The sequence below is a fragment of the Molossus molossus genome, unplaced genomic scaffold, assembly GCF_014108415.1.
Source record: "Molossus molossus isolate mMolMol1 unplaced genomic scaffold, mMolMol1.p scaffold_m16_p_1, whole genome shotgun sequence".
NCBI classification, from domain to species: domain Eukaryota; kingdom Metazoa; phylum Chordata; class Mammalia; order Chiroptera; family Molossidae; genus Molossus; species Molossus molossus.
This window is the reverse complement of record NW_023425344.1, coordinates 111732580-111759599: the sequence shown is the minus strand read 5'-3', so window position 1 is coordinate 111759599 and position 27020 is coordinate 111732580. Positions and strand designations below refer to the sequence as shown.

General features: G+C 45.5%; 1 protein-coding gene across 1 annotated transcript in view; it reads right to left on the bottom strand.

Annotated features, from left to right (window-relative positions):
- Window positions 1–16378: 16378 nt before the first annotated feature.
- RSU1 (Ras suppressor protein 1) overlaps window positions 16379–27020 on the bottom strand; it is a 185086-nt gene continuing 174444 nt past the window's right edge. Inside the window, exon 9 of the mRNA XM_036252448.1 lies at window positions 16379–17233. Within this exon, the coding sequence (XP_036108341.1) occupies window positions 17131–17233 (103 nt within the window). The 3' untranslated portion in view covers window positions 16379–17130. The remainder of the gene's footprint in view (window positions 17234–27020) is intronic.

Here is a 27020-nt window from a genome sequence, read left to right as displayed (position 1 = left end):
CGCCATCAACAAATCATCAAACAACAAGTGTTGGCGAGGGTGTGGAGAAAAGGGGACTCTTGTGCACTGCTGGTGGGAATGCAGACTGGTGCAGCCACTATGGAAAACAATATGGTGCTACCTCAAAAAATTAAAAATTGAACTTCCATTTGACCCAGTGATCCCGCTTCTAGGAATATACCCTAAGAAGCCTGAAACACCAATCAGGAAGAATATATGTACCCCCATGTTCATAGCAGCACTATTTACAATAGCTAAGATCTGGAAACAGCCCAAGTGTCCATCAGTAGAAAAATGGATAAAAAAGCAGTGGTACATATACACAATGGAGTACTATGCAGCTGTAAGAAAGAAAGATCTCTTATCCTTTGAGACGACATGGAGGGACCTGGGAAGTATTATCCTAAGTGAAATAAGCCAAGCAGAAAAAGACAAATACCACATGATCTCACTTATATACGGAATATAATGAACATAACAGTCTGAGGAATACGGTAGACCCAGACACATGGAAGTAGGGCACAGACTGACATCCCTCAGAAGAGGAGGTGGGGGGGGGGAGGGAAGAGATAAACCACAGAACTTATATGCCCTTAATAGACATGGACAACAAAGCTGGGGACGGGGTGGAGGGGATGGGGAAGGGGATGTCAATGGGATAAAAAAGGAGAAACATCTGTAACAAAAAAATAAATTAAAAAATTAAAAAAAAAAGAATTACATCTGAAATGACCCTATTTCCAAATAAGCTTACATCTGGGGATACTGGTGGAGGTTAGGGCTTCTACACGTGAATTTGGGGGAACAAAATTCAACCCATACGACTGCTCATCATTTTGCTTTAGTTCAGGTGTCTTTATTTGTTAATACTTTTAAAAGGACTGTTCCTTTTAAGAGAGAGAAAATAAGAAGTTGGCCAAGTGTTCAGTGGACTAGATCTCCCTGCTGGGTAGCAGACTCCCTTTCTCTGACTTGGGGTGGATTTATGATCCACTTGGAAGAAAAAGGCAATGTGGGAAATTTTGCATATACTCAGCTCTTTTTATAAAGAATGATGTCGTCTTCCCCTGGTTTTATTTCCTTTACTCTGTTTCCCTCCAACTGCATCTCACTTATTTCCTTGTCTTTTTTAAGAAAAGGAAAAAAAATCCATCACAATAATTTGCATTTCTTCCCAACATGGGGAAGAAAGCAATGACCAAGAGTCTGTGAGAGCCTGAGGAATCCCAGAGGGGAAGGGGGGGAGAGAGGCACCAAAGACCTTCCATGCATACGTGCATAACCAGTGGACACAGACAACAGTGTGGGGAGGGGGGGCAGGAGTGGGGAAATGGGGGGGACATCTGCAATATTTTCAACAATAAAGATAAATTAAAGACAAAGAAGAGTCTGTGAAAGTGTTGTTCTTTGCTGCCCTTCTTTTCTGCTAGAGGCTGTGCCTGGAATTCGGCCATGGTTTTTTCACCACAGAATAAAAAAAGCCTAATACCCGTTAGTTACCGGCTCACTCGTTCTCCCAGGTGCAGGGAGAGCTGTGCGCTGGTCAGTGCTGAGCGAGTTCTCGGCTGCATGGCCTGACCTTCTCTCACCGAGGACTGTGGGTTTCCTCTCTGGAGAGAGATGGAAGGTGAGAGGGGACTAGCGGGGACTCCCCATCCTGCCCCTTCATCTGTCCGCTGAGCCCCTCACACCCCGGCCGCGCCCACCTCCCTCCTCCTTCATCATTCTTTCCCACCAGACATACTCATTTTGGGGAACCAGAATTTTTGCATTTTGTACATTTGAACCCTCCAACTCGTGCACCCTGGCACCATCTGCACCCACCGCTGAAGGAGAACCTGGCACCAGCCTTGCCAGTGGACACGATCAGGTTTGCTCACTGCGATTACTCACAAGGGCTTTCTTCGCAGTCAGATGTGCACTTTCAAATTTCAAACTTGGCTTTCAGAAAACCAAATGAAATGATTTCTCTTTCTTTTGTAATGCTTACCATTAATATTTTTAAAGGAGAAATGAACAAAGTTTTAGCATCTCCAACAGTGTGTTCCATGAGTTTCCTGGTGGGAGGTGATAAAGGCATTTTTTTTAACTGACTAAAAATGGTTAGCCACAACACCATGGAAAATATCTCAGAATGTTTTAAAGTGAAAAAAAAAAAAAAAAACACAAAAAAAACTGTGACATGGAAATAGCCACTTAGAGGAGGGTCCAGGGGTTGCTGGCCACTGCGAATGACCAATTTTAGTCTTCCCTGGGCCTCCCTCATGATTTCCACACTGATTTCCATCTACTTCAAAAAAGCAAGCCTCCTGAGGTACAGAGGGAAAAGCAAGGGGCCATTTGTTATTTTGGACACAGATGCTTCCAACTGAGGGAGGACATGAAAATGTTTCAAGAACCACAGCCTTTGAAATGCAGCCATAGATTCGCATCTATAACAGACTCTTCCATAATACGAACCCCCTCCATCAGCCCAGATCCCTTTTGTGACTCACTGCGATGCTTCAGATCCCAGCCCCTGGGCACCTTTATAAATAGTGGGGTTTAGCTACAGCCTTGCTGATGCTTATCTATGCCTCACACACAGATCTAAGCCGAAAATCACGGTGGACAACATCGTCCTATAAACGTCTACCATTTTAAATTTTTCTGTGGAAAGAGGGTGGAAGTGCCTGCTTTGCTCTGTATTCCCCGAAGAGGATGAACACACTTGTAAAGAGCTCTGTGTCCCTCAGCAGGAGGATTTCAGTCGATACGGATGGACACCACAAATGATTTCGCCCTAATTAGCATGTTGAAAACAGAGGCGTGATGAAGGAAACTTAGTTATTCTTTACTCTTACTTCAAATAATGCTGAATCAAAATGTGAATTTCATCCTTCCGTTGTTAATGACTTGAATTATGTTACTGATCTGCAGACTTTTCGTGACCATCTTTCTGCTACACTTCTGTCTCTCCTCAGTGTTATTCTAGTAGTTCTAGCTTTGATGCCCACGAAGCAGTCTGCTCAAGAGCTTTCCCTGGGATATCCTTCTTGATGCTCATTGATTCTGGTCACTCCTGATTTTTCATTTACTCAAGTTCCCCCTTACTTAGGAAGAGCTGCTTAGGGCTTGTAACCTTCCCTTGCAGGAGACAGAGGGTGAGAAGGTCTGGAAGAGAAACCACGGAGGCGAAGCTACAACAAGATGCGTCTGTACATGTCAGCCAGGCTTAACGTTCAGGCCATCCCGGACCAACGAGAAAGAGGAATGACCGGAGGCATGCAATGCTAATATTCAGCACTAAGGTATGATGCTGGGATACTGAAATTTAGGTGCAACAACACACACACATCCAGGCACATGTTAGGCGCCAGGTAAGGTGAGAGGCAGTCTTCTTTCTTTGTCTTCTTCCTCTGTGACTTTGACGGGGAAGTCGAGTCCCGACCCGAACAGACTGGCCCGGAGACCTGCAGACGGTATATGTTTGCTAAGTGAGGTTAGATGGATTTTTACCTCAGTCTCAAAATGTGTGTGAAGCCACCAGTTCCGTTTCGCTACACCTCGACGGCACTGAGATCTTTCTCTAGGTGTTTCCAGCGAACACTGATGGTCTTTGCAAGAGCGCTGCTCTGTTTTGCTCTGGTAAGTAATGAAGAGGGCTTGGTTTTGCTTTTTGGGGGGTTGTATCCTCCCCCACATACACACCTCAAACAAATCTCTGGGATTACACATACAAATATCCTATTATATTCTGTTCCAGGCATGGGGGCCTTGTCATGAGGCCTTCCAGGCAGCTGTGATCGGATCCGGGGGGATCCGGGAGGGTTGGCCCACGTGCGGTGGTGGGGCAGAGGCTGCTGGCAAAATAATAGTACCCACGTTCTCGGGCCACTGATACTCAGCACGTCTGGTAACTCTAAGCACTAGCAGGACATCAGGTCTCCTAAGTCACTCAGCTCCTCGGAGATTGGTGCCGTCACTGTCACGTTTCAGAGGAGGGAAGTGGGGTACACTTCTGTGTGGTGATTACAGGCCAGTGAGCGTACCTTTCATTGGTTTGTTTCTATTCTTCCCCTTTCATATTTTATTAAACGATCCCCAAATGATGTCCGGACATTCTGATTCTTGTCCGCAGTTTGCTGCTAGTTGACCATGAACTTCTTGAATTTCTGGGATCATCTGACTTCTCTGGGCGTCAGTGTTCTCATCTGTCCAGGGCAGGGGTTGGACGGGATGGTCTCCAAAAATTTCACCTGAATGAATCTCCAAGGTTCTCTTATATCCTGTTTTCATACTACAATCTTCTTTTGGTGGGGTGAGAATGTAGATAACATGGCAATATTTTATTTCCCACAGCTTTGATTAAACTAAATTAGCTGAGTAGGGAGCTGCTCTCTCTCAACTCTGCTCTCCATAGATAACGTCATAAGTTGCTAACTATATGCAAATAGGCATCTCTTGGGGAAAACATGAAAAATGTAAATATGCTGAGAACTCTTTTATAATGCACACATCTCTCTATAAAGTTGGTGATCTCTGTTCTCTTGCAGTCAGAAATCATAAAGGAAAAAATCAATGAGCTGCTAGGAGGGCTGTTAGTGTCCTTGACGAGTAAAATGGCAAAATAAAAGTCCGAACAGAAATATCATTAATTGATCCAGAGTGATGATTTGTGCCTTCTCTTGCTCTGGTGTCACACAGCTCTGTGTGGATGACAGGCTGTTAAACGATGGTGCAGCGGGGAGCTTGTGCTAATTGATCTTCATGGAGAAATGAAGTTTATTACCATCTTTAAGAGTTCATAGTCAAAACAACCAGATTAATCACCATCTTCTCAGTTTTTGGTTTCCTAGAGAAATTTTCTCAGAATGGACACACCACGACTGTGGGACAAAATGACCACCATTTTGCTAACGCTGGTGACATCAATATTGGTTTTGTTAACCTTGGTATCCACACAGCAGTGGCCTGACAAAGCTCCCAGCCAGGCGCTGCCGTGCCCAGCTGCCTGATACAGCTCTTCTCCACTTCTCCAAGGTGCGCTTCGACGTGCCTACGTGAGATCACACACAGTCTCTACTGCAAATCCTTCAATGGAGTCCCTTTGAGCTTTCAATGAAATGTGTTTGTTTACTGCTGTGGTTCTCGTCCTGGGACAGTACAAGGCATGGCCATTTGATGAATGGATGAAAATCCTGTGTGATCTGGTTCCTGCTCACCTCTCCTACCTCTTTACTCCGCGCCAGCCACTCTGGCCTCCTTCTGCTTTGAGGATTCTCCCAAGTCCTTGCTCTGCTCAAGGCTTCAGCCTGAACTCTTTCCCTCTTCGTGTCTGGTTACTTCTGCCTCCCTTCAGACAAAACATCCTTCTCTCAGGTTTTCAGTGATGCTCACCTTATTTTGTCCCTTGTATTATTCTTTCTTATCGCACCCACTTCATCACTTTCAGAGGATTATAACATTTGTAATTATATAATTATTTGTGTGACTATTAATGTATAGATGGTTTCTCCTATTAGACTAGATCAGCGGTTTTCAACCGTGATGCTGCAAGAATTTTTAAAACATGCAATCCCTGAGGGGCACTGACCTCTTTTCCCTTAGATTGTCAAGTAAAAACAAAAAACAAAAAATGACAAAAACCAACACAACAATAGCTGTCCAGTGTGAATGAATCAAAATTATATCTATTATTTTTGCCAGATCTGCAAAAAAGATATTTTTTGGTGTGCCATGGAATTTTAGTAACTAGTTTGTGTGTGCCATGAGATGAAACAGGTTGAGATCGCTGGATTACATTCTGTGGGGACAGGGACTATGTCTGCTTTGCTTAAAACTGCATCCTCCATAATTAGTACAGTGTCTATATGTAAGGCATGCTCAATAACTATTTTAGAAATTATTTCAGAGAAACCATTGGCATACTAAAATTGAATATTTATTCTAAAGATATAATACATGTAGAAACTTTCTAAAAAGGGCAGACAGTGAAAAATATGTCCCCAGGTCACAACGCCAGAGGCCACATCTGCTACATTTCTTATGCATCCTGCCAGAGATAATTTGTGAAAATGAGCACATAGTCCGCACATATCCAATATGTGTTCTTTGATGAATGAGTTCATGAATCACTTCTGTTATCACAAAACCACTGTGCAAGTTTTTCGGGGGCAGTTGGATGAGAGCTTGTCATTTGGTGCATGAACCTGGATGAAGTAAGCCTCACCTAGGCAACAAGGAGAAAAATAACCTGGCAGTGCAGGAAAAACCCTTTTCATTTGATTCTTTTTGTCTTTGTTTACAGCTCTGGGTCGGAAAATAAGCTTGAATGCAGACTGTCACCGAACACCTATAAGGAAATGAGGTAACCAAAAAGGTTTTGTGTTTTTTTTTTTCCTTCAAAAGAGATAATTCCATTTTTAGCCATTTCTGCAGCAGAGAAGCTACCGGATGAAACAGGAATCGCGCGGGTTCTGGGTGGGGGGACGGGATGCACAGCCAGGAGCGGGTAAGGCGCCCGCCCAGGGCAGGCCTGGGACTCCGGGTCCGGCTCGCGTGCCGGGGCCTGGAACGCGCCCACCTTCCTGGGCGTCAGCTCACACACAAGGAAAACCGCGGACGGCCCCGCTTGGCCCTGGCTTCTCTGCTCAGAGGGGCACCAAGGTTGGCAGAGGCAGCCCACGTCTGTTCCGAGCTGCTTCTAGAGGTCCATGTTCCTCTCCTGGGGCGGCGGTAACCAAGCCCCAAGTTGGCGGTGTAACCAACAGAAGTGTATTCTCTCACAGCTGCCGACGCGACAAGTCCGAAATCCAGGTGGCGCGGTGCCAGGCTCCCTCCGCAGGCTCCGGGCACGTCCTGCCTCCTCCGCCAGCTCCGGGTGCTGCCCGCAATCCCTGCCGCTGCATCGCTCCGACCTCTGCCTCCACTGTCACCTGGCCTTCCTCCCCATGTGTCCCCGAGACGCCACGTGGCCTTTTTGCAGGGACAACACTCCTTAGATGTAGCCCCCCCTTATCTAGTACAACTTCATCCTAACGTAACTAATTCTATCTGCAAAAACTCTATTTCCAAATAAGGTCACGTTCTGAAGTTCCAGGAGGGCATGAATTTTGGAGGGACACAATTCAACACAGCCTAGTACCCAAGGCAGGCGGCGGGTGACCAAGGAAAGCCAAAGCCAGCGCCGTCTGAACACCGCCACTCACGATGGCTGCTGCCTCCAGCTGCAGCTTCTTCCCTCCCAGCCCTGCGGGCCCCAGGTGCGGGCCCCAGGTGTCTTCGCGTGTCTTCCCCGCACCTGCGCTTCAAACCACCACTCTCTGCAAACCACCACTCTCTGCAAATCACCACTCTCTGCGAACCACCACTCTCTGCGAACCACCACTCTCTCCAAACCACCACTCTCTCCAAACCACCACTCTCTCCAAACCACCACTCTCTCCAAACCACCACTCTCTGCAAACCACCACTCTCTGCAAACCACCACTCTCTCCAAACCACCACTCTCTCCAAACCACCACTCTCTCCAAACCACCACTCTCTGCAAACCACCACTCTCTCCAAACCACCACTCTCTGCGAACCACCACTCTCTCCAAACCACCACTCTCTCCAAACCACCACTCTCTGCAAACCACCACTCTCTGCAAACCACCACTCTCTGCAAACCACCACTCTCTCCAAACCACCACTCTCTGCAAACCACCACTCTCTCCGAACCACCACTCTCTGCAAACCACCACTCTCTGCAAACCACCACTCTCTGCCAACCACCACTCTCTGCAAACCACCACTCTCTGCAAACCACCACTCTCTCCAAACCACCACTCTCTGCAAACCACCACTCTCTGCAAACCACCACTCTCTCCGAACCACCACTCTCTGCAAACCACCACTCTCTGCAAACCACCACTCTCTGCAAACCACCACTCTCTGCAAACCACCACTCTCTCCGAACCACCACTCTCTCCGAACCACCACTCTCTCCGAACCACCACTCTCTGCAAACCACCACTCTCTCCGAACCACCACTCTCTCCAAACCACCACTCTCTCCGAAACCACCACTCTCTCGCAAACCACCACTCTCTGCAAACCACCACTCTCTCCCAACCACCACTCTCTCCGAACCACCACTCTCTGCAAACCACCACTCTCTGCAAACCACCACTCTCTGCAAACCACCACTCTCTGCAAACCACCACTCTCTGCAAACCACCACTCTCTCCGAACCACCACTCTCTCCGAACCACCACTCTCTCCGAACCACCACTCTCTGCAAACCACCACTCTCTGCAAACCACCACTCTCTGCAAACCACCACTCTCTGCAAACCACCACTCTCTGCAAACCACCACTCTCTCCGAACCACCACTCTCTCCGAACCACCACTCTCTCCGAACCACCACTCTCTCCGAACCACCACTCTCTCCGAACCACCACTCTCTGCAAACCACCACTCTCTGCGAACCACCACTCTCTGCGAACCACCACTCTCTGCGAACCACCACTCTCTGCGAACCACCACTCTCTGCGAACCACCACTCTCTGCGAACCACCACTCTCTCCGAACCACCACTCTCTCCGAACCACCACTCTCTCCGAACCACCACTCTCTGCAAACCACCACTCTCTCCGAACCACCACTCTCTGCAAACCACCACTCTCTCCGAACCACCACTCTCTCCGAACCACCACTCTCTGCAAACCACCACTCTCTCCGAACCACCACTCTCTCCGAACCACCACTCTCTGCAAACCACCACTCTCTCCAAACCACCACTCTCTGCAAACCACCACTCTCTGGCACCGTCTGTTTTTACTTTTTTTTTTTTTTTGTCCTCACCCAGGGACATTTTTTCCACTTTTTTGTGGTTGTTCAGATGGAGTGGGAGGGAGAGAGAAACATTGAGGTGAAAGGGACACATCGAGTGGCCGCCACCCGCACAACCCTATCAGGGCCGGGGACAAACTGCAACCGAGGCACGTGCCCTAGCGGAACCGAACCGGGTCTCTCAGGACCGCAGGCCGCGCTCTAACCGCTGAGCCAGCCGGCCAGGGCCCGCACCGTCTATTTTTAGATCCAGTTGGTTTCTGTCGCCTTTCACCGAAAGCCTGGCTGCGGCTGCTGACACACAGCGCGGCGACGCTGCAGCCCACACTGGTTTCATTTAAGCAGACAGCGCCTCCGAGGGCTTCGGTCACGGGCACCTGTCTCACAGCTGCGGTGACTGCGGAAGTGGCTCCTGGTTCCCACGCTGGTTGCCCGATGACACAGAGCAGCCCACACAGGCAGCAAGACGGCCCGCCGGGCGGCAGGGATATTTCGGGGTGCTCCGGGGGAGTCCGCGGGTGGGCGGCTTTGCCTGCTTTCAGCGGCTCGCCGGTGGGCGCCGCTCTCCTCCGGGGCGGGAAGTGCCCGCCGAGCTGACCGCTGTCGCAGGAAAGGCCGGCCTCACAACGTGCAGGGCAGAAGCACCCAGAACCGGGTGCCTCCGGAGCCGGGTCAAGTTGGTGCTGGGAGCGTGCAGAGTGGGATGCTCTTTGCTGAGGGAGGGCGGACTTGACCTTGGGGAGCAGTGGGCACCGTCAGCTGTGGAACCAACGGCTCCTTCAGTTCTTACCCGAGGAGCTGACCATTCCGTAAGTAGCAGGTGATGAGCGATTTTCCTAATGAGAGACCTTTTCTGAAAACACTGCATTCCTACCCAATCCTGTTCGCTTGGTTCACTCCCGATTCCTGAGCCTGCAAACCTATCAGACGTTCTGCCGATTCTTCAGAAGGTCTCCTCACATCCCTAAGGAGACTCGGCCTCTCCATTTACAAAACAAGTGTCAATGTTTAGGTAAAATAGCAACAAGACATTAGAATTATCCATTGGAAACGCCAAGCATTTACCCAACGACATCCAGTGTCTACTGTGCTCTAAATATTATTATAGATGAGACTTTACTCAAACCTGTGAAATCTCAAACTTTTACCTGACTTTTTGGTTTCTCTTGCAATGACTTAATTGTTGCATACTTATTTAAAAACCTTCCTAAAATAACTACAGAGTTCTTGTGTAGCAGCGTAGACCGAAAGGACCCTGCGCCCCAATGTGCCTTGTATGAGTCCAGAGGAAGGACCCAAATGCAAAATCCAAAGTGCTCTGGTCAGTGTGAGTCAACCACAAAAGAGCCTGGACATCTTCATTAAAATACACTCAGAAACATTTAAAGATGGCAGGGCCAGCAGCCAAGATATTACTGTTTCTGTTCTACCAGATACACTGTGACCTCAAGTTAGGCATTAGTCATTCACCTATATCTCTCTCCAGCTACAATATGGTCTTAATATCATAATACTACATATAATATATATGTATAAAATTGTGAAGACTCACCAAAAACTATTAGATCTAATCAATAAATTCAGTCAAGTTGCAGGTTACAAAATTCACATGTAAAAATCAGTTGCCTTTCTATACAGTAACAATGAATTATTTGGGGGAAAAAAAGTAAAAAGAAAAGATTTACAATAGCCTAAAAAACAATAATATATTTAGGCATAAATATAACCAAAAGAAGTGGAAGATCTCTACACTAAAAACAGTAAGACACTGATGAAAGAAATTAAAATAGACACAAATAAATGAAAAGGTATCCCATGGACTGGAAAACTATTGTTAAAGTGTCCATCTTACCTGAAGCCATATATATAGATTCAACGCAATTCATATCAAGATTCCAAAGGCATTTTTTTAGAAGTAGAAAAAAAAAATCCTGAAGTTTTTATTTAACTTCAAAGAACCCTGAAGAGCCAAAGCTATCTCAAGAAAGAACTGAGAAGGCATTATACTTCCTAATTTCAAGTTATATAATAAAGCTATAGTAATTAATAGGTACACTACTGACATAAAAAAAAAGACAGACCGACCAATGGAGCAGACTCAAGAGCCCAGAAATAAACCCATGCATCTATGTTTAACTAATATTTGACAAGAAAGCTAAGAATACTCAATGAAGAAAAGATATAATATCTTTCATAAATGGTGCTGGGACAATGGAATATTCACATATAAAAGAACAAAACTAGATCTTTTTATCTTACACTCACAAAAATTAACTTGAAATGTAAACGTAAGACGAGAAACCATAAAACTCCTATAAGAAGCAGAAAAAGGCTCCTTGACATGGTTCTTGGTGATGTTTTTTTTTTTTTTTTTTTTTTGGATATGAGACCTAAAGCACAAGCAATAAAATAAAATAAATACACAAGTGGAACTACATCGAACTAAAATGTTTTTACGCAGCATAAGAAATGGTCAGCAGAATGAAAAGACAACCTACAGAATGAGAAAAAGACACCTGCAAACTATGTATCTAATAAGGAGTTAGGAGCCTAAATATACAAAGAAATCACATAACCAGATGTCAACGAAACAAATAATCCAAATTAAAAAATTGGCAAAACACCTGAATGGGTATTTTTCCAAAGAAGATATATGAATGAACAATACAGGAAACAGTGCTCAACATCACTAATCATCAGGGAAATGCACATCAAACCACAATGAGATATCACCTCATGCCTGTTAGAATGGTTACCATAAAAAAACCCCAAGGGATCTAAGAAATATGGTGACGATGTGGAGAAAAAGGGCCCCTCGTGCACTGTTGATGAGAATGTAAATTAGTGTGGCCAATACAGAAAACAGTATAGAGGTTTCACAGAGTTAAAGATAGAATTACCGCATGATTCAGCAATTCCATTTCTGGGAACATCTGAAGAAAAAGAAAACACTATTATTGAATTGATATGTGCATTTCCATGTTTACAGCGGCATTGTTAACAGTAGCCAAGACATGAAGACAACCTAAGTGTTCAACAGACAAATGGATAAAGGAGTTGTGGTATATATACAATGAAATATTCAGCCACAAAAAATGAGGAAATCTTACCACCTGTGACAACATGGATGGACCCTGAAGCATTATGCAAGTGAAACAAGTCAGATGGAGAAAGACAGACACACTGATTATCACTTATTTGTGGAATCTAACAACAAAAAATCCCCCCAAAACTAACTCGTAGACAAAAGAGATAAGATTTATGGTTACCAGAAGCAGGGGTGAAAAGTGAGAGATAATGGTGATCAAAAAGCCAAACTTCCAGTATAAATATACTAAGGATGTAATGTACATGATGAGTGCCGTCAACAGTGCTATTCGATATACTTGAAAGTTGAGAGTAGATCGTAAGAGTTATCATCATATGGAAAAAATATTTTTTTTCTTTTTTGTATCTGTATGAGATGATGGATGTTAACTAAACTTACTGTGGTAATCACTTTACAATATACAGAGTGTCCCCCAAAATGTATACAGGGTATCTGTAGATTCTATTACATTTTGAAAATGACATGTATTTTAATAAAAACTGGCTTTAAAATTATTCCAAGTTGTGTATACTTTTTTGGGGATATCCTATATATATATCAAGTAATTATGATGTACATCTTAAACTTCTACAGTATATGCCAATTATACCTCAATAAAACTGAGGGAGAAAAAAGCTACCTTTCAAACTTGGATCTTTTGTTAATCCAGGTATCAAGTAACCAAAATGAGTGTATGAAAATATGCGAGGACTGACTTTAGTGATAAAATAAGATAGGGTAGACCTAGAAACATGGAAGTAGGGTACAGACTGACAACCCTCAGGAGAGGGGGTGGTGGGGGGTGGGAAGAGATAAACCACAAAACTTACATGCATGTATGCATAACCAATGGACACGGACAACAAAGCCGGGACGGGGCGGGGGGGATGGGGAGGAGGATGTCAATGGGTAAAAAAGGAGAAACATCTGTAACAAAAATAAAATTAAAAAAAAAAAGAAAAAAGAAAACCACCCTGAGATTTTATATTATGCTTTGAATTAAAAAATGTGATATTTTCTAGATTATATATCAATTTTTTAAAAATATGCATTTAATATTTACTTATTACAAAAATATAGATGCTCATTATAGAAAATTTAAAGAAAATAAGTCTAAATATAAAATTTTAAAAATCTTAAAGTATTACACTCAGATAACTTAGCAGCCATAAAATCCCAGTCCATTTCCATTCACTTTTTCTGCACTAAATTATAAACACTATTTTTTACACAACCGGGGCCATTCTTACATAGTTTTTAAAATCTTGTTTTACGCAACTGGATGATATAACTATTGCCCTTTGCGCCCTTAGATATTGTTCAACGATTTTCAATGTCTTCATAAAAGTTTACCATTGTGGGTACACCACAATTAACCCTTCTTCCATTGGTGGGCATTTGGCTTTTCTCCACGTTTCCACTTGTATATACACTGTAATAGGGCAATTTTCAAACACAGTTCGTGTGTGCATCTCTGATAATTTCCTCAGGATAAATTCCTAGACATAAAAATTATAAAGTTTTACTATTTATTACAAGACAAGGATGCCCACTACCATCACTTCTGTTCAACATAGCACTGGAAGTCCTAGCCACAGCAATTAGACAAAACAAAAAAATAAAAGGCATCCAAATTGAAAAAAAACAAAACTTTCATTATTTGCAGATGACATGATACTGTATATAGAAAACCCTAAAGATTGCACCAAAAAGCTATTAGAACTAACAGTTTTAATATATGATTTCAGTAAAGTTACAGGATACAACATCAATATATAGAAATCTGTTGCTTTTCTATACACCAATAATGAACAATCATAAGAAGAAATTAAGAAAACAACCCCATTTATAACTCATCAAAAAGAATACCTAGAATTAACCACAAAGGTGAGAGACCTGTATTCTGAAAAGTACAAGACATTGAAGAAAGAAACTGAACAAGATACAAATAAATGAAAGGATATACCTTGCTCATGGATTGGAAGAATTAATATAGCTAAAATGTCTATACGCAAGGTCATATACAGTTCAATGCAATCTCTATTAAAATAACAATGGCATTCTCCTCAGAATTAGAACTAATCCTAAAACTTATATAGAAGCACAAAAGACCCTGGATAGTCAAAGAAATCTTAAGAAAGAACAAAGTGGAAGGTAGAATGTTCCCTGATATCAAACGATACTACAAAGCTAGAGTAATAAAAAAAAAAAAAAAAAGTATGGTACTGGCATAAAAACAGGTATCTATCAATTCCACTTCTGGGCATCCAAAGAAAACAAAAACACTAATGCAAAAAGGTATCTGCATCCTTATGTACACGGCAGCATTATTTACAATAGCCAAGGGATGGAAGCAACCTAGATCAATAAATAAATGGATAAAAATGTAGTATATATACAATGGATTATTATACAGCAATAAACCGAATGAAATCCTGCCATTTGTAACAATATGGATAGACCTAAAGGATACTGTGCACTGTAAAATAAGTCAGAGAGAGGAAGAGAAATATTGTATGATCCTACTTATAAGTCGAATGTAAAATAAATGAATAAACAAACTAAACAAACCCGTAGGTATCAAGAACAAGCTGATGGTTGCCAAGGGAGACAGGGTGGCACATGGGAATTTAAAAAAATAATTAACACTAGGAAATTGAATCAGAAACAGAAAAAAAATATAGAAAACTCTTTTTAAAAAGATATATTCACACCCCTTTGTTCCATTCTTTTATTCTTTCTAGTTATCGAAACTAATATCTTTTTTTTTTTTAAATCCTCACCCAAGGACATTCTTGCATGTATCTTCAGATAAAGTGGGAGGGAGGAGGGGGGAGAGAGAGAGAAACACCGATGTGAGAGAGACACATCGAGTGGTTGCCACTGACATGACCCCAAACGGGGGCCGGGGACAAACTTCAACTGAGGTACGTGCCCTTAGTGGGAACCAAACCCGGGACTCTCTGGTCCGTGGGCCAACACTCTAACTGCTGAGCCAAACTGGCCAGGGTGAAACTAATATCTTAAAAGAGATGTCTCATCTTTTTGCAAAAAAAGTTTTGCTACTTATTGTCAAATTGCTACCACATGTCTGAAGAGAAATTTACATCCCCAATAGCAATGTATAAGAATGTTTATCTCATGTTACTTTTCTAGCACTTAATACTATATTAAAAATATTTGCACATTTTTTCATTGTTACACAATTCTTTATTTTGCTTTGATTTGTATTTTTTTTTATTACTAGTGAGTCTGGACTTTTCTTTTTCACATTTTTTGGATATTTCCCCCTTGTGGATTTATGTGTATTACCCATATTTCTATCTAGAGTGTTCATCTTTTTAAAAGTTATTCATAAATATTGATATTTTACTAAATATCACATTAAACTAAGTATCATACCTATTTTATTTTGCTTTGTTGCTAGTTTAATTTTAGATGGTCTTTCTAATCAACAACAGGAGAAGCATTCCTCTTGCAATTTCACAGGCTAAAAACTCACTGTAAAAAATGAGGCTGAGGCCAAGACCGCACCTAGAAAACGTCATCAACCCTACTCCCAAACAGGTGGTGGCACCCGGGGACTCCTCTTCCCACAGCAGGGCTCCACCCGGGAGTGATGCGGGAATAAGACGTGCAGATCTTGATTGGCAGCCTCTCTGATTCAGCCATTGCCTAAGTAACTCAAGATTTTTGGTTATGTTTTGGTTTTGGTTTTACAAGTTCCAGTGCTCCTGGCCTTGGGTACTCATCGGGGAGAGGAGATGATGCTGGCATAGACCCACCACCATCCATTTCAGTGTTAACATCTTCACACAACTTTTGTTTCCAGGCATTTGGTGTAGGCAGCCCTCGGAGCACAAAAATTCTGCTTGGATGTGTTTTCACTTACACACGTATTACTGTTGATAAGAACAAAGCTGCCTATCACAGCTGTTAGAATCAGTGTTGGATGACTCGGCAAGAGCGGTTTCTGCGCGGGGTGGGGTAGAGTGTGCACACTTACATTTCCTTGGCATCACGGAATCCCGTTAGAAGAATGCCTCGAGATGAGCTGATTTTCTGCAGCGACAAGAAACATGAGTTCTTTTTCTCTCCGTTTCACAGCTCTTGACTACGAGCCATGGGCAGAAGTCACCATTTCTTCAGCTAAGACATGCCTTCCCAGAATCCTTTGGCAGAATCCCCTAGAGATCTGTTTTTCTGCTCCTTCCTAAATTAGCAACAGTCTTCAAAGAAAACCGAAACAAAACAACAACAAAAAACTGACACATCAATGTGAGAAAAAACTAGCTCTAATTTTGCATTTTTCTTTTACATGGAAAATTTCAAAGTTTATTATCTGTAACCAATAAAAGTGGACAAGAAAAATTTGGGGAAAAGGGTAAAAAATGTGCATATACCTAAGATCAGATTGTTCCTTAATCAAAAAGCAACACATGATACAAATTCAAGATTTTATTAAAATCACTTGTAAGTTAACATAATATCTCAGCAGTGAAGAAACATTTTTAATAAAGCCAAAGAATGAGTTAGGTGAATAAACAGAAGAGTGAACAGCATTAACTGTGACACTGAAATGATTACATGATTTAATTATTCTTTGGATAATAAGCAGCTTTGTGAACATCTATTCAAGGACCCGAAACCTGTGCCTACTGTGGAATTTGCAGCTGAATTAGAGTTTTATTTCCTGTCTTTGATAATTTTAAGAAAACAAATGGAAACGGTTTTAAGAATTTATAAAACTCTGCTACCTACCAAAAGAAATTAAAAGGTAAGGTGGTAAGCACTAGAAAGAAAAGTGAAAAGAAACACACACACAGTACAGGTGACCCTTGAACACAGGGGTTAAAGTGCCAACCCCCTCATGCAGTTGAAAATCCACATGTAACTTTTGACTCCCCCAAATTTTAATCCTAACAGCCTACTGTTGACCAGAAAGCCTTACCAGTAACATAAACAGTCTATTAACACATATTCTGTATGCTGTATGTATTATATATTGTATTCTCACCATAAAGTTAGAGGGAAAAAATCTCATTAAGAAAATCATAAGATAAAATGCATTTACAGTATTCATTGTAGCAATTCCGTGTATAAGTGGACCTGCTCTTTCAAACCCATGCTGTTCGAGGGTTAACTGAATTTATTTGTGGGACAGAGCAAGACAGAACAGAAGTAATCATGAGAAAAGTGACCAGAAGTCCAGCCCAGGCCAACCCCTTATTTATTCTTGGCTGTCAGGGGTTTCCGGCTGATCTTTTTCGATTTGTCATTATTTTTCTTCGGCGGTTCTGGATTTGCCTGCATGTGTCTGCCGTAGAGACTGAAACGAGAGAGGGAGAAACCGTGAGATCGACCTGACTCACACCAAACAGGCTTCTCTTGATAGACCTTTAACAACAGGTTCATCTCCAGGAATACTCAGTAAGCGGGGGAAAAAAACCCCCACCAACTTCTGCTTTCTCTGGGTCGTATACCACGGATATATCTTTAATTTAATCTAATCTCATTTTTCCCATCACCATGTATCCCCTTTGCCCTCTTCCAACTCCGCCCGGCCCCTTCCCCCGCAGCCTGCGATCACCACACCTGCCGTGTTCTGAGTTCTCTCTCTGGCTCAACCCTCCCCAGCCAACGCCCCCGCCCCCACCACAGCTGCCTGCCTGCTCTGGCTATGAGGCTGCCTCTATGTTGCTTGGTAGTTCAGTTTGTTCATTAAATTCCACATATGAGTGAAATCACACGGCACTTGTCTTCCTCTGACTGGCTTATTTCACTCAGAATAATGTTTTCCACCTACACTATACTTAAGCATCAGAAATTCTCTCCACACACACACACACACACACACACACACACGCACACACACGGCACTCCAGGAGGTCCACTCTGGACGTGTCTCCTGCATTTCCCACCACCGGGCTGGGTGCAGTGACTCCGGAGGAAGAGAGATGCAGGATGTGGGGACCGATCGTGCTCGGCCCAGACGCTCCAGACTGAAGCTCCGAGGGCTGTGAGAGCTGAAGTCGACAATGACAGGAATTGGGTGGAATGGAGGAGACAGAGTGTCCATTTACTGAGAAGTGAGCACCGTGCCTGGCCTGCAAGCCCAGGGGCTGGACAATGTGACAGAGAGCAATGGCGTCCGAGCCCGCACAGGCCTGATTGATAGTGCTGGGGTGGCGGCCACACATCAACGTCGCGTTAATAAGGCTGCTGATTAAATGTTGACAAAGTTCCCCACCGTCACGGCGGGCGGCGTTCAGTCAGAGCGGACCAGCTCTGTGGCTGAGAGGGCTGAACTGAACAGCAGACGGTAATTCACGGATAATTTACGAGTGATTCTGATTAAACTGAATTAAAAGCCACCCTAAAATAAATACAGCTCAACCTCAACTTCCCTTGTTGACATGACCGTGTCCCCAGAGAGTCCGGTGGGTGTTTTGGCTTCTGTAGATGAAAGGCACTGCCTGCCTGCTTGTTGCAACTGACTCGTGGTTGACAGGACGACGGGCCTCCCCAGACTAGTTCGCCCTGTTCTAAGCGCCCTTCGCGGAGGCGGCGCCCTCCCTGACGCTCGCATTGGCCACCGCACGGCCAGGCACTGCTTTACTGATATGCTGATGGCCCTGGTTGACAGCCTGAGGGGTGCACCTGGCACACAAAGGTGGTCACTGATCGATGCTTAGGGAAAGCCGGACACTGAGGGTTTTGATAGGACACTGGGGCTTCCAAGTGTCTCCTTAAAAGTGGTCTGGCCCTGGCCGGTTTGGCTGAGCGGCTAGAGCAACGGCCGGAGGTCCAGAGAGTCTCGGCTTTGATCCCGGTCAAGGGCAAGTACCCCGGTTGTGTTTCAGTCCCCAACCCTGGTCAGGGTCATGCAGGAGGCAACCAGTCAATGTGTCTCTCATGTCAATGTTTCTCTCTCCCCCCACTCTATCTCAAGTTACATGGAAAAACATCCTCGGGTGAGGATTAAAAAAAAAAAAGCAGTCTGGGAGGGTTCTACTAACAGTGATCTGAAGATCTGAGGACAGGTCTCTGCTCCCAGGGAACGTGGATGCAGAGCCTGGAGCTGGTAGCGGGCAGACAGAAACTGGAGCACGTATATCCCAGTACCCGGCACAGCGGAGGGCCATCTCCTGGGTCAAAGAGGTACCACATGTCCTGGACTGGTAACATTTGAGCCTGCAAATTAGCTTTCAACTTCTGTGAGTGCCTAGACTTTCTCCTATATCTAATACAGAGGCGGCCCAGGCCCACCCAGCCCGACAGTGGGCCACTCTACCTCCACAGAAAGAACTCCTGGAAGAGAACCTGCTACCCAGGAAAATGGGTCTTTATACCCACGTTTGCCCCTTTTCCTCACCCTGTAAAAAGGGCCACTGGTTTTCCTGAAATCTGTGTCATGGACACCAGGGGCCCTGGATCCCAGATGAAGAACCACTGGCTTAGGCAGAGGCAAGTCCAGCCAGTTCAACATTACTGCCGTGGCCACCTCAACCTAGTGATGTCCCTGTACTAACAGCCAGAACCTAGGAATGACACCTTAGGTGGCAAAAGGGATTCTGCAAAGGTGATTACATTAAAGATCTTGAGATGGAAAGATTTATCCTGAGATATCCAGGGTGGGGGGACACGCGTGCACCCCTTCTCTCGGCCCTCCAGCACTTCTCCCGGATGCATCTGACAGGCAGAGGAAGCCTGGAGCCCAAGCAGACGTGTTGGTTATGGTCCTCGATCCCACACTCTCTTAACGTACTATGGACTGCCAGTCGGTCCTCCTCCTCCCAGAACACTGCTTTCCTCGGGCTCAGTGCTCCGTGTGCGATGCCAGGAAGGGGCCTCTGGGGCTCTTGTCACTGGGCCCAAAGCAGAGATGAGTCCGCCCTGTGCCCTCACACGGCCCTGGGAGCTTCAGTTACCCAGCTTCCTCACAGCTTCCTCTCAGCTCTCCTCTGGTCCCAGATCCTCATCCCCATTCTTACTCACAGACATCGAACTGTAAGGGTTACAAAAATGTGCACGAAGACAATGCCAGGGTCCCTTGGAAATGCAGTACTCAGGTGCTAAGAAAGTGGTTCTGACCAAATGAGGTCGGAGGAGGAGTAAGAGCCCCCGAGGGCCTGCGGCACCACACCCTGACCCTCAGGCCCGGAAGGCTTCCCTGGGCCCTGCGTGGTCATCTAGCAAAGTCGCTTCAGAAGAGGGTGCAGCAGCGCTCGGGACTCAGCAAAGCTCCTTTTTAGGAAGGAAATGGCATGTTTCAGAGCTTCCACTCCTGCCTCTTCACATGCAGACCCCGCGGTGTGCCTGAACTTCCTGGGCTACACAGCAAGTCAGAGCGGAGGCCCAGCGCCTGCTGCTCGAAGCCTAGTTCTGCCCCTTCCTGGTTGTCAACTGTGGGCCAGCGGTTAGCGTCGCTCACTCCCACCGCGCTTCCGCCAATCCACGCGTAAGACAGCGACGCGGTTTTCCTGGCAGGGGCCGTGGCGGTTATGAGCCAGCAAAGCACCATGACAAGCCTGCTGCAAGTGGCAGCACATGCCTGTTGAGAAATAGGACGGATGTGGGGTTACAGTCAGAGTGATTAAACACAGATAATTATATGAACACTTCACTTAAGGGCTTTTTCCTCTGGGAAAAAAAAAATAATAACCAAGTATTTTCTGTCAATGTCAAATCCCCCAGCATCTCTGGAAGAAAGGTCCGACTCCTCTCTGAAGACAGCAACGAAGGCAGAGCTGGCTGCAGCGCCCCACTTCCTGGGCGAGTCACCCGGAGCCGGGCTGACACTGCCCGTCCTTCTCTGCGTGATCCCTGCACGCCTCCAGCTTTGTGAGCAGATGCAAGTCGCCGCTTAGTAAGCAGACTGGTCCCCCGTGGACACATGGCTGTGGCAGGGCAGTAAGGACAAGTGTCTCAGGGTCCGAAGCCTCGGACTCCGCTCCTGGCTCCACCAGCGCTTAGCCATGGGGCCTCCATTTGGGGAGTGTGATAGGCGGAATGGCCCCCAAATGTCCACATCCTAATCTCCGAAGCCCGTGAACATAATACATTGCAAAAGAGACGTTACAGAGGTGATGAGGTCAAGGATCTGGAGCTGGAAAGATTAACCTAGATCACCCGGCGGGCCCAAAGGAGTCAGAGTCCTCGTCAGAGGGAGGCAGGCGGGTCAGGGTTAGAGAGAGTTGAGCCGGTGACGGCTGGCTTTGAGGGTGGAGGAAGGGGCTACCACCCCCGGAGAGCAGATGACTTCCGGCAGCTAGAAAGGCAAGGAAATCATTCTCCCCCAGAGCCTCCAGAGGAGCAACCCCGAGGACCCCTTGATTTCAGACTTCTGACCTCCAGAACGGTAAGACGGTGATTTGTTTTGTTTTCAGACACCAAGCTCACGGTGGTTTGTTCCAGCAGTGATGAGGACCCTCCGGGCCACACACAGGGCAGCCTACCAGGAAGAGGCCACTTAGTTTCAGCAGGAAAAAGACACTTTCTGAGGTAGCAGCTCATTGAAAAGGAAAAGGAAAAAGTAAGCTTCAGAAAGGACACACAGTGTGCCCAAAGGAACAATGGGCACTGTTCCCACCAGAAGGAGGAGAGCAGGCTGGTGCACTGTCCACTCTGCGGTAGGTAAGTGGACAGTCCTGCCCCTCCCTTCTCTGAAGCCAACACTCATGGCTCATGTTCTGAAAGTACGTGGGATTAATTTATATTGGGACCTGGAGGTCCTGAGTGGTGACAGAGAGGTCCATGCCCCAGAGAGAAGCTTACTCCGTGCAGCTGCTGAGCGGAGGGACACACCAGCCCATGCTGGGCGCCGGGAAGTGCCAGGCCGGCCAGGAGGCAGGAGTTTTATGGAAAGGACTGGGTGAGGCAGAGTGAGCAAGTTTGAGCGACTGCAGAATGGGAGAGTCTGAATCATCTCAGTGCCTCTAGGCCACAGGATGGTCTCTGGTTGTCCGGTACCAGGAAGAGGGAATGTTGTCTTGGTGAGTGTTCTAGATAAAGGAGGTGTTTGGGGGTCCGGGCTTCAGAGTGCTTGGCTCGTAAGTGTCAGGAATAGCTGCAGGCATGCTGGCTACTGACTGCTAGCGGTTAGCTAGCCCTGGGAGGGCAGTCTCTCCCCAGCCAGCAAGACCCACACACGTCAAAGCCTCATAAAATACAGAAAATAAAGCCCATAATTAATTAATACAGTCCACAGCCTTTGGGATGGACTTCTGTCCTCCCGATGACCCATATCCTCCTCTCATGAAGCACTTTGCCCCGTAGGGCCTTGGTGACGACAGCTGCTGGACCTGTTCCTTCTACCTCCCCACCTGGGAAAATCCCAGCCCTCCTGGAGCCGCCAGACTGCCAGATGCCCTCAGCACTGCTCAGGTGGTGTTCATCCCCCCTCCCGAGGGCCCCGGAGAACAGCCCCAGCCCTCCCTCTCACCCCCGCACCCTGCTTGGCTCTGGGCGGTGTGTGACTTTGGGTGAGTGACTAACTTGCTACCTGATGTCCTCATTTGCAAAATGAGGATAAGTTTCCAGCTCCCTCACAAGGCTGTGGAGAGATGAGCTCAGACATGAAACGGGCCTTGTCTGTTCAGGCACAGAGCAGGTGTACCAGGATGGCTACTGCCACCGACCCTCTCACAAAGTCCAGGACCCAGGCCAGGACGGCCACTTCCTTCCGCTTCTCAGACGCTGCCCCCACGCACGGAGCACAGCCAGGCCCGCCGCTCTGCCATCCGATCCCTTCTCGGGGGGCTTTCTGCGGGGCACCGACATCCGGCCGTGCCAGCTTGAGAGTGTTGACAAAGGAAGCCTGGCACGAGGTCACCAGTGGGGCAGCTGGTCAACCCAGCAAATGAAGGGAACGTGCAGCACAGAGTCTTAGCAAATGTTCTGTCCCCTGAAATCTGAGGTTTCTAGATGATTAAGGAGTAAAAAACCAAAGAACAATCTAAAGTGACAGAAGGGATCAATTACACTCAGGATGAACAGGCTGAAGAGAATGTGGGAGGCGGGATGCGTGTGGGACGTGAGCGAGCCAGGACGCCGGGCCCCGGGCTCTCCGCGGGGCCCCTTGGGGTGGGCCCTGCCCACCACCAGCACTAGAGGAGCCATCATGGAACGTTCGGGGACTGCTGGAGTCGCCAGACCCACCCCTCCTGAGGCACCTTGTGGAAGGAGCCTGCGCGCTGGCCACTCTGAGCTCCCTGCCTGTGGACATCTACCAGAATGCAGAATACATTTTGCATCAATTATATTAAAGCAGAATGATGAGCATACTTTTCTACTGTTGATAGGTAAATTTTATTATATACATCTTTACTTTTAGAAAAAAATCCATGTGTCTTCTCATTCTGTTGGATCCAAGGGTCTCTTGCAGACCCTCAACCCCTTCGTGGCTGCAACAATGACCACCCCAACTGTTCTTGAAAATCCCCATCCCCTCTCTCTCTTGGTTTCAATGCACTATCCTGGTTGCTATTCTCTCTCTGGCCACTTCTTTGGTCCTTGTTTTCCTGCCTTTATCTCTTTGTGTTCTCTTCCCCAGACCAACCTGACTTTATAGCTTCAGTGATTCTCTCAGAGTGGCAGCCCTCAAGTCGCCGCCATCCTGAACCCCTGCTGCGCCTTGTTCCCACCTGGACGCTTTGCTCTAAAACCCAAACAAAGCACAGAACAGTTCTCAACCCGACTTCCACGTCTGTCCCTCTCTGTCTCCAGACCTTCAGGATCAAAACTGAAGTCATTTTGACATCTGCCTCTTTTTTCAGTCACCACATGAATCAAGTCTGACTGACACTTTCTCTACTTAGCCTGGGACCAGGAAAGTATCTGAAACCCCAGGCTGAGTTTTTCAGCAGGAGAGGAACACGGTTTTCATTAGCTTCCCAGAAGGTTCATAACTTAGTGAATTAATTAATCGCTTTATGGTGTGTCTTCTTATTTTCATCATCCTATCATTCCATCCATTCTCTTTCTCTCCTGCACTATTCCAGGCCTCTATCACATGGCCACTGGATTATTATAATGGGTCCCTTCTTGGTCTCCCTGATGCTGGGCCACTCCCTCCCCCAGTGTGTCCTATACACAAGTGACAATAATCTCTCCTTGTTTTATGCATAGAAAATAGCGTCCACTGCCCATGGGATCAAGTACCCAGCCTGGTACGTGGCATACGGCAGCCAGAGAACATGCCAGGTCACACGTAACTTACCCAACCTCATCTCTGTTCACCAACAGCATGGCTGACTGGAGGCAGGCAATGTGGAGGGAGGAAAGATGGACCAAGTGTGAGTTCTGCCATGAAAAAGCCAAGAAACCCTAGAGTCGCACCTCTTTCCTGCATAACTATTATCTTAGCTGGCAAATGGGCATCTCTGCATGTGACTGCCTCATGTGGATTTGGCAATTAGACTGGCTTTGGTTCACGGACGTGCTGGGAAAAGCACAGGGTACTCAATGAGCTGGAGGCCTGGGACCAGCCTTTCCTGCCGCCTGCACTCCTTTCGGTCTGTTTTTGCAGATCTGTGTTACTATTGCTTGGAATGCCTGCCTGAGCTCTTTCTGTAATTCAGATCTCATTCATATTTTTAGGCTTTTCACAGCTCCCTCCATCTCCCTGCACCCTCATTTCTGCCTTCACAAAATATTGTGGGATTTACCAGGATTTCATCATTAAGTCCTTGGTGACCCACACAGCAATTCCTGCTCCTGGCACGTTATTTCGAAACACCAGTCGAGTGCCTTTGTGGGGACGCATTAAAATATGGCCACCATTCACTCAGCATTCATGGTCACGCAATCCAATGAAGTAGGGGCTTTTATTGTCTTCATTTTTCAAACGAGGAAACTGAGGCTTGGCAAGTTTAGGCCCTGATCAAACCCAGGCAATCAGTCTCAAAGATCAAACTCTTAGTTCTCCAAGCTATCTTGTCTCCCATCTTTGTGGGTCTCTCAGCTTTGTCTTCCTAATAAGCCGCCTACTTTCTCGAAGGCGGACTTCACTTCGTTTGTCTTCTCTATACCCAGGACACTGCTAGAAGCACACATGTGCCAGGGGAACGCTATTTCAGAATGCCAGGTATGTGAGCGCCACAGTATGTTATTCTTAGGTCATTTGCTCATAGGGGTTTCCATGGAAAATCTTTTTTTTTTTTATTCCTCACCTGAGGATATTTTTGCATTTATCTTCAGATACAGTGGGAGAGAGAGGGGGGAAGAGAGACAGAGAAACATCGATGTGAGAGAGACACATCGAGTGGTTGCCACGCACAGGACCCCAACCGGGGTTGGGGACAAATTGCAACCGAGGTACATGCCTTTGGCGGGAACCGAACCCAGGACTCTCTGGTCCGCAGGCTGACGCTCTAACCGCTGAGCCAAACCGGCCAGGGCTCCAAGAAAAGTACCAATTTTAAAATCTACATATATGCCCAGTGACGATAGTGCAGAGAAATAATTCTGTTTATAATCTGTAATCTTACGGTAGGATGCTAAATTTAAAATCCTCACAAATAAATCTGTGGACAAAGTGTGAAGCGGGGATTATTAATAAGCACTTGGAATAGCTTTATTTATCCCATCTAGAGGGGATGGGGGCTGGTGGCAGAATCTTAGCACAGAAACTGCTGAGTCTCAAAGGAAAAAAAATTAATAGTTAGCATATTCTCTTGAGAAGTCTCATTAATTCAAAAGGCAATGATTTTTGGAGATCAAACCTCTAAGAGATGGTTCCATGTAATTCACGAACGCCAATATGTCTCTCACTTCCACATTTTACATTATAACCCCACGCTCTCCATCACCAACACACAGTACAAAACAAGTACAAACATACATGTGCCAACAGCATCCATATTAAAAGCCAAAAAAAAAAAAAAAAATTTACAGGTGGCTTACAACACATATTAAGCTATACAAAAATATAAAATATAAAGCAGATTTTAAAATATGCCATACATTCTAGACTTGCTATCTGCCCCACTGGAGTAGAGAAACAAGAATTCTGGCAGACCAAAACTAACAATCTCATGCACAAAAGATGCTCATTAAACTTCATCATCCTGTCTACTTTAATGATGCTTTTACTTAATAAAAATTCCCCGAGCAATTGCAAGAATATTAGGCGAGGTCTTTGGTTATGTATCAGAGGTCTGAGCTGTCACCGGCAAGCATGCAGTTCAGAGGTATGGTCCCTGGGGAAGGAGCAAATACAGCTTTCACGGAATACATGCAGAGAAAAATCAATGACTGCAACTTGCTTCCCTGCTTAAGCATTTAAGAAAATAGGTAATCCTTTTAAATTAAACTGTAAAGTGCTCAATGTTGCAATTTCCAGAATAAACTAAAAGGCAAAACAAAACAAGTCTAAGGGATTTTTTAAGTTCCTAAACAAGCTACTTCCTTAATAGATTTCATACCTGGAGATTAAAGAATATTATTTATAGCCATGGCCGGTTTGGCTCAGCGGTTTAGGGCATCGACCCATGGACCAGTGAGTCTCAGGTTCGGTTCCCACTAAGGGCACGTACCTCGATTGCAGTTTGTCCCTGACCCCGGTTTGGGTCCGTGTGGATGGCAACCACTCGATGTGTCTCTTTCACATTGATGTTTCTCTCTCTCTCTCTCTTCCTCCCTCTCTCCCTCCCGCTCAGTGAGGATAAAAAAAAGAATATTATTTATAACAATAATTATTTTGTGATCTAGTACTTGTATCTATAGAGATCTTTTTAAAAGATCTAAACTGCATATGTTTCTATGTGTTTCTAATACACAGATACACAAATACATTCATAAATACAAAGGGAAAAGTTATTTTTATGTTTGCTTTTATTCCCTCCAAAAATGATTCCTAAAAAATCCCCCACAAAAAAAACAACACAAATACTACTTTAAAATTCACTAGCTTGAATCTGTCTCTTGAAGGCTAAATAATAATTAACTAATAGGTCCTTTAACATGGGCAACTGGATGTTATTAATACTATATAAACACAAATTACTGCTTTTGTCCATACCACACAACCCACTTTAAATTTCACATCCTGCCAATACATACTTGGCTGGAGAGTTATGACAGTCAGGGCAAGAGTGACGCACTACCCAAAATTT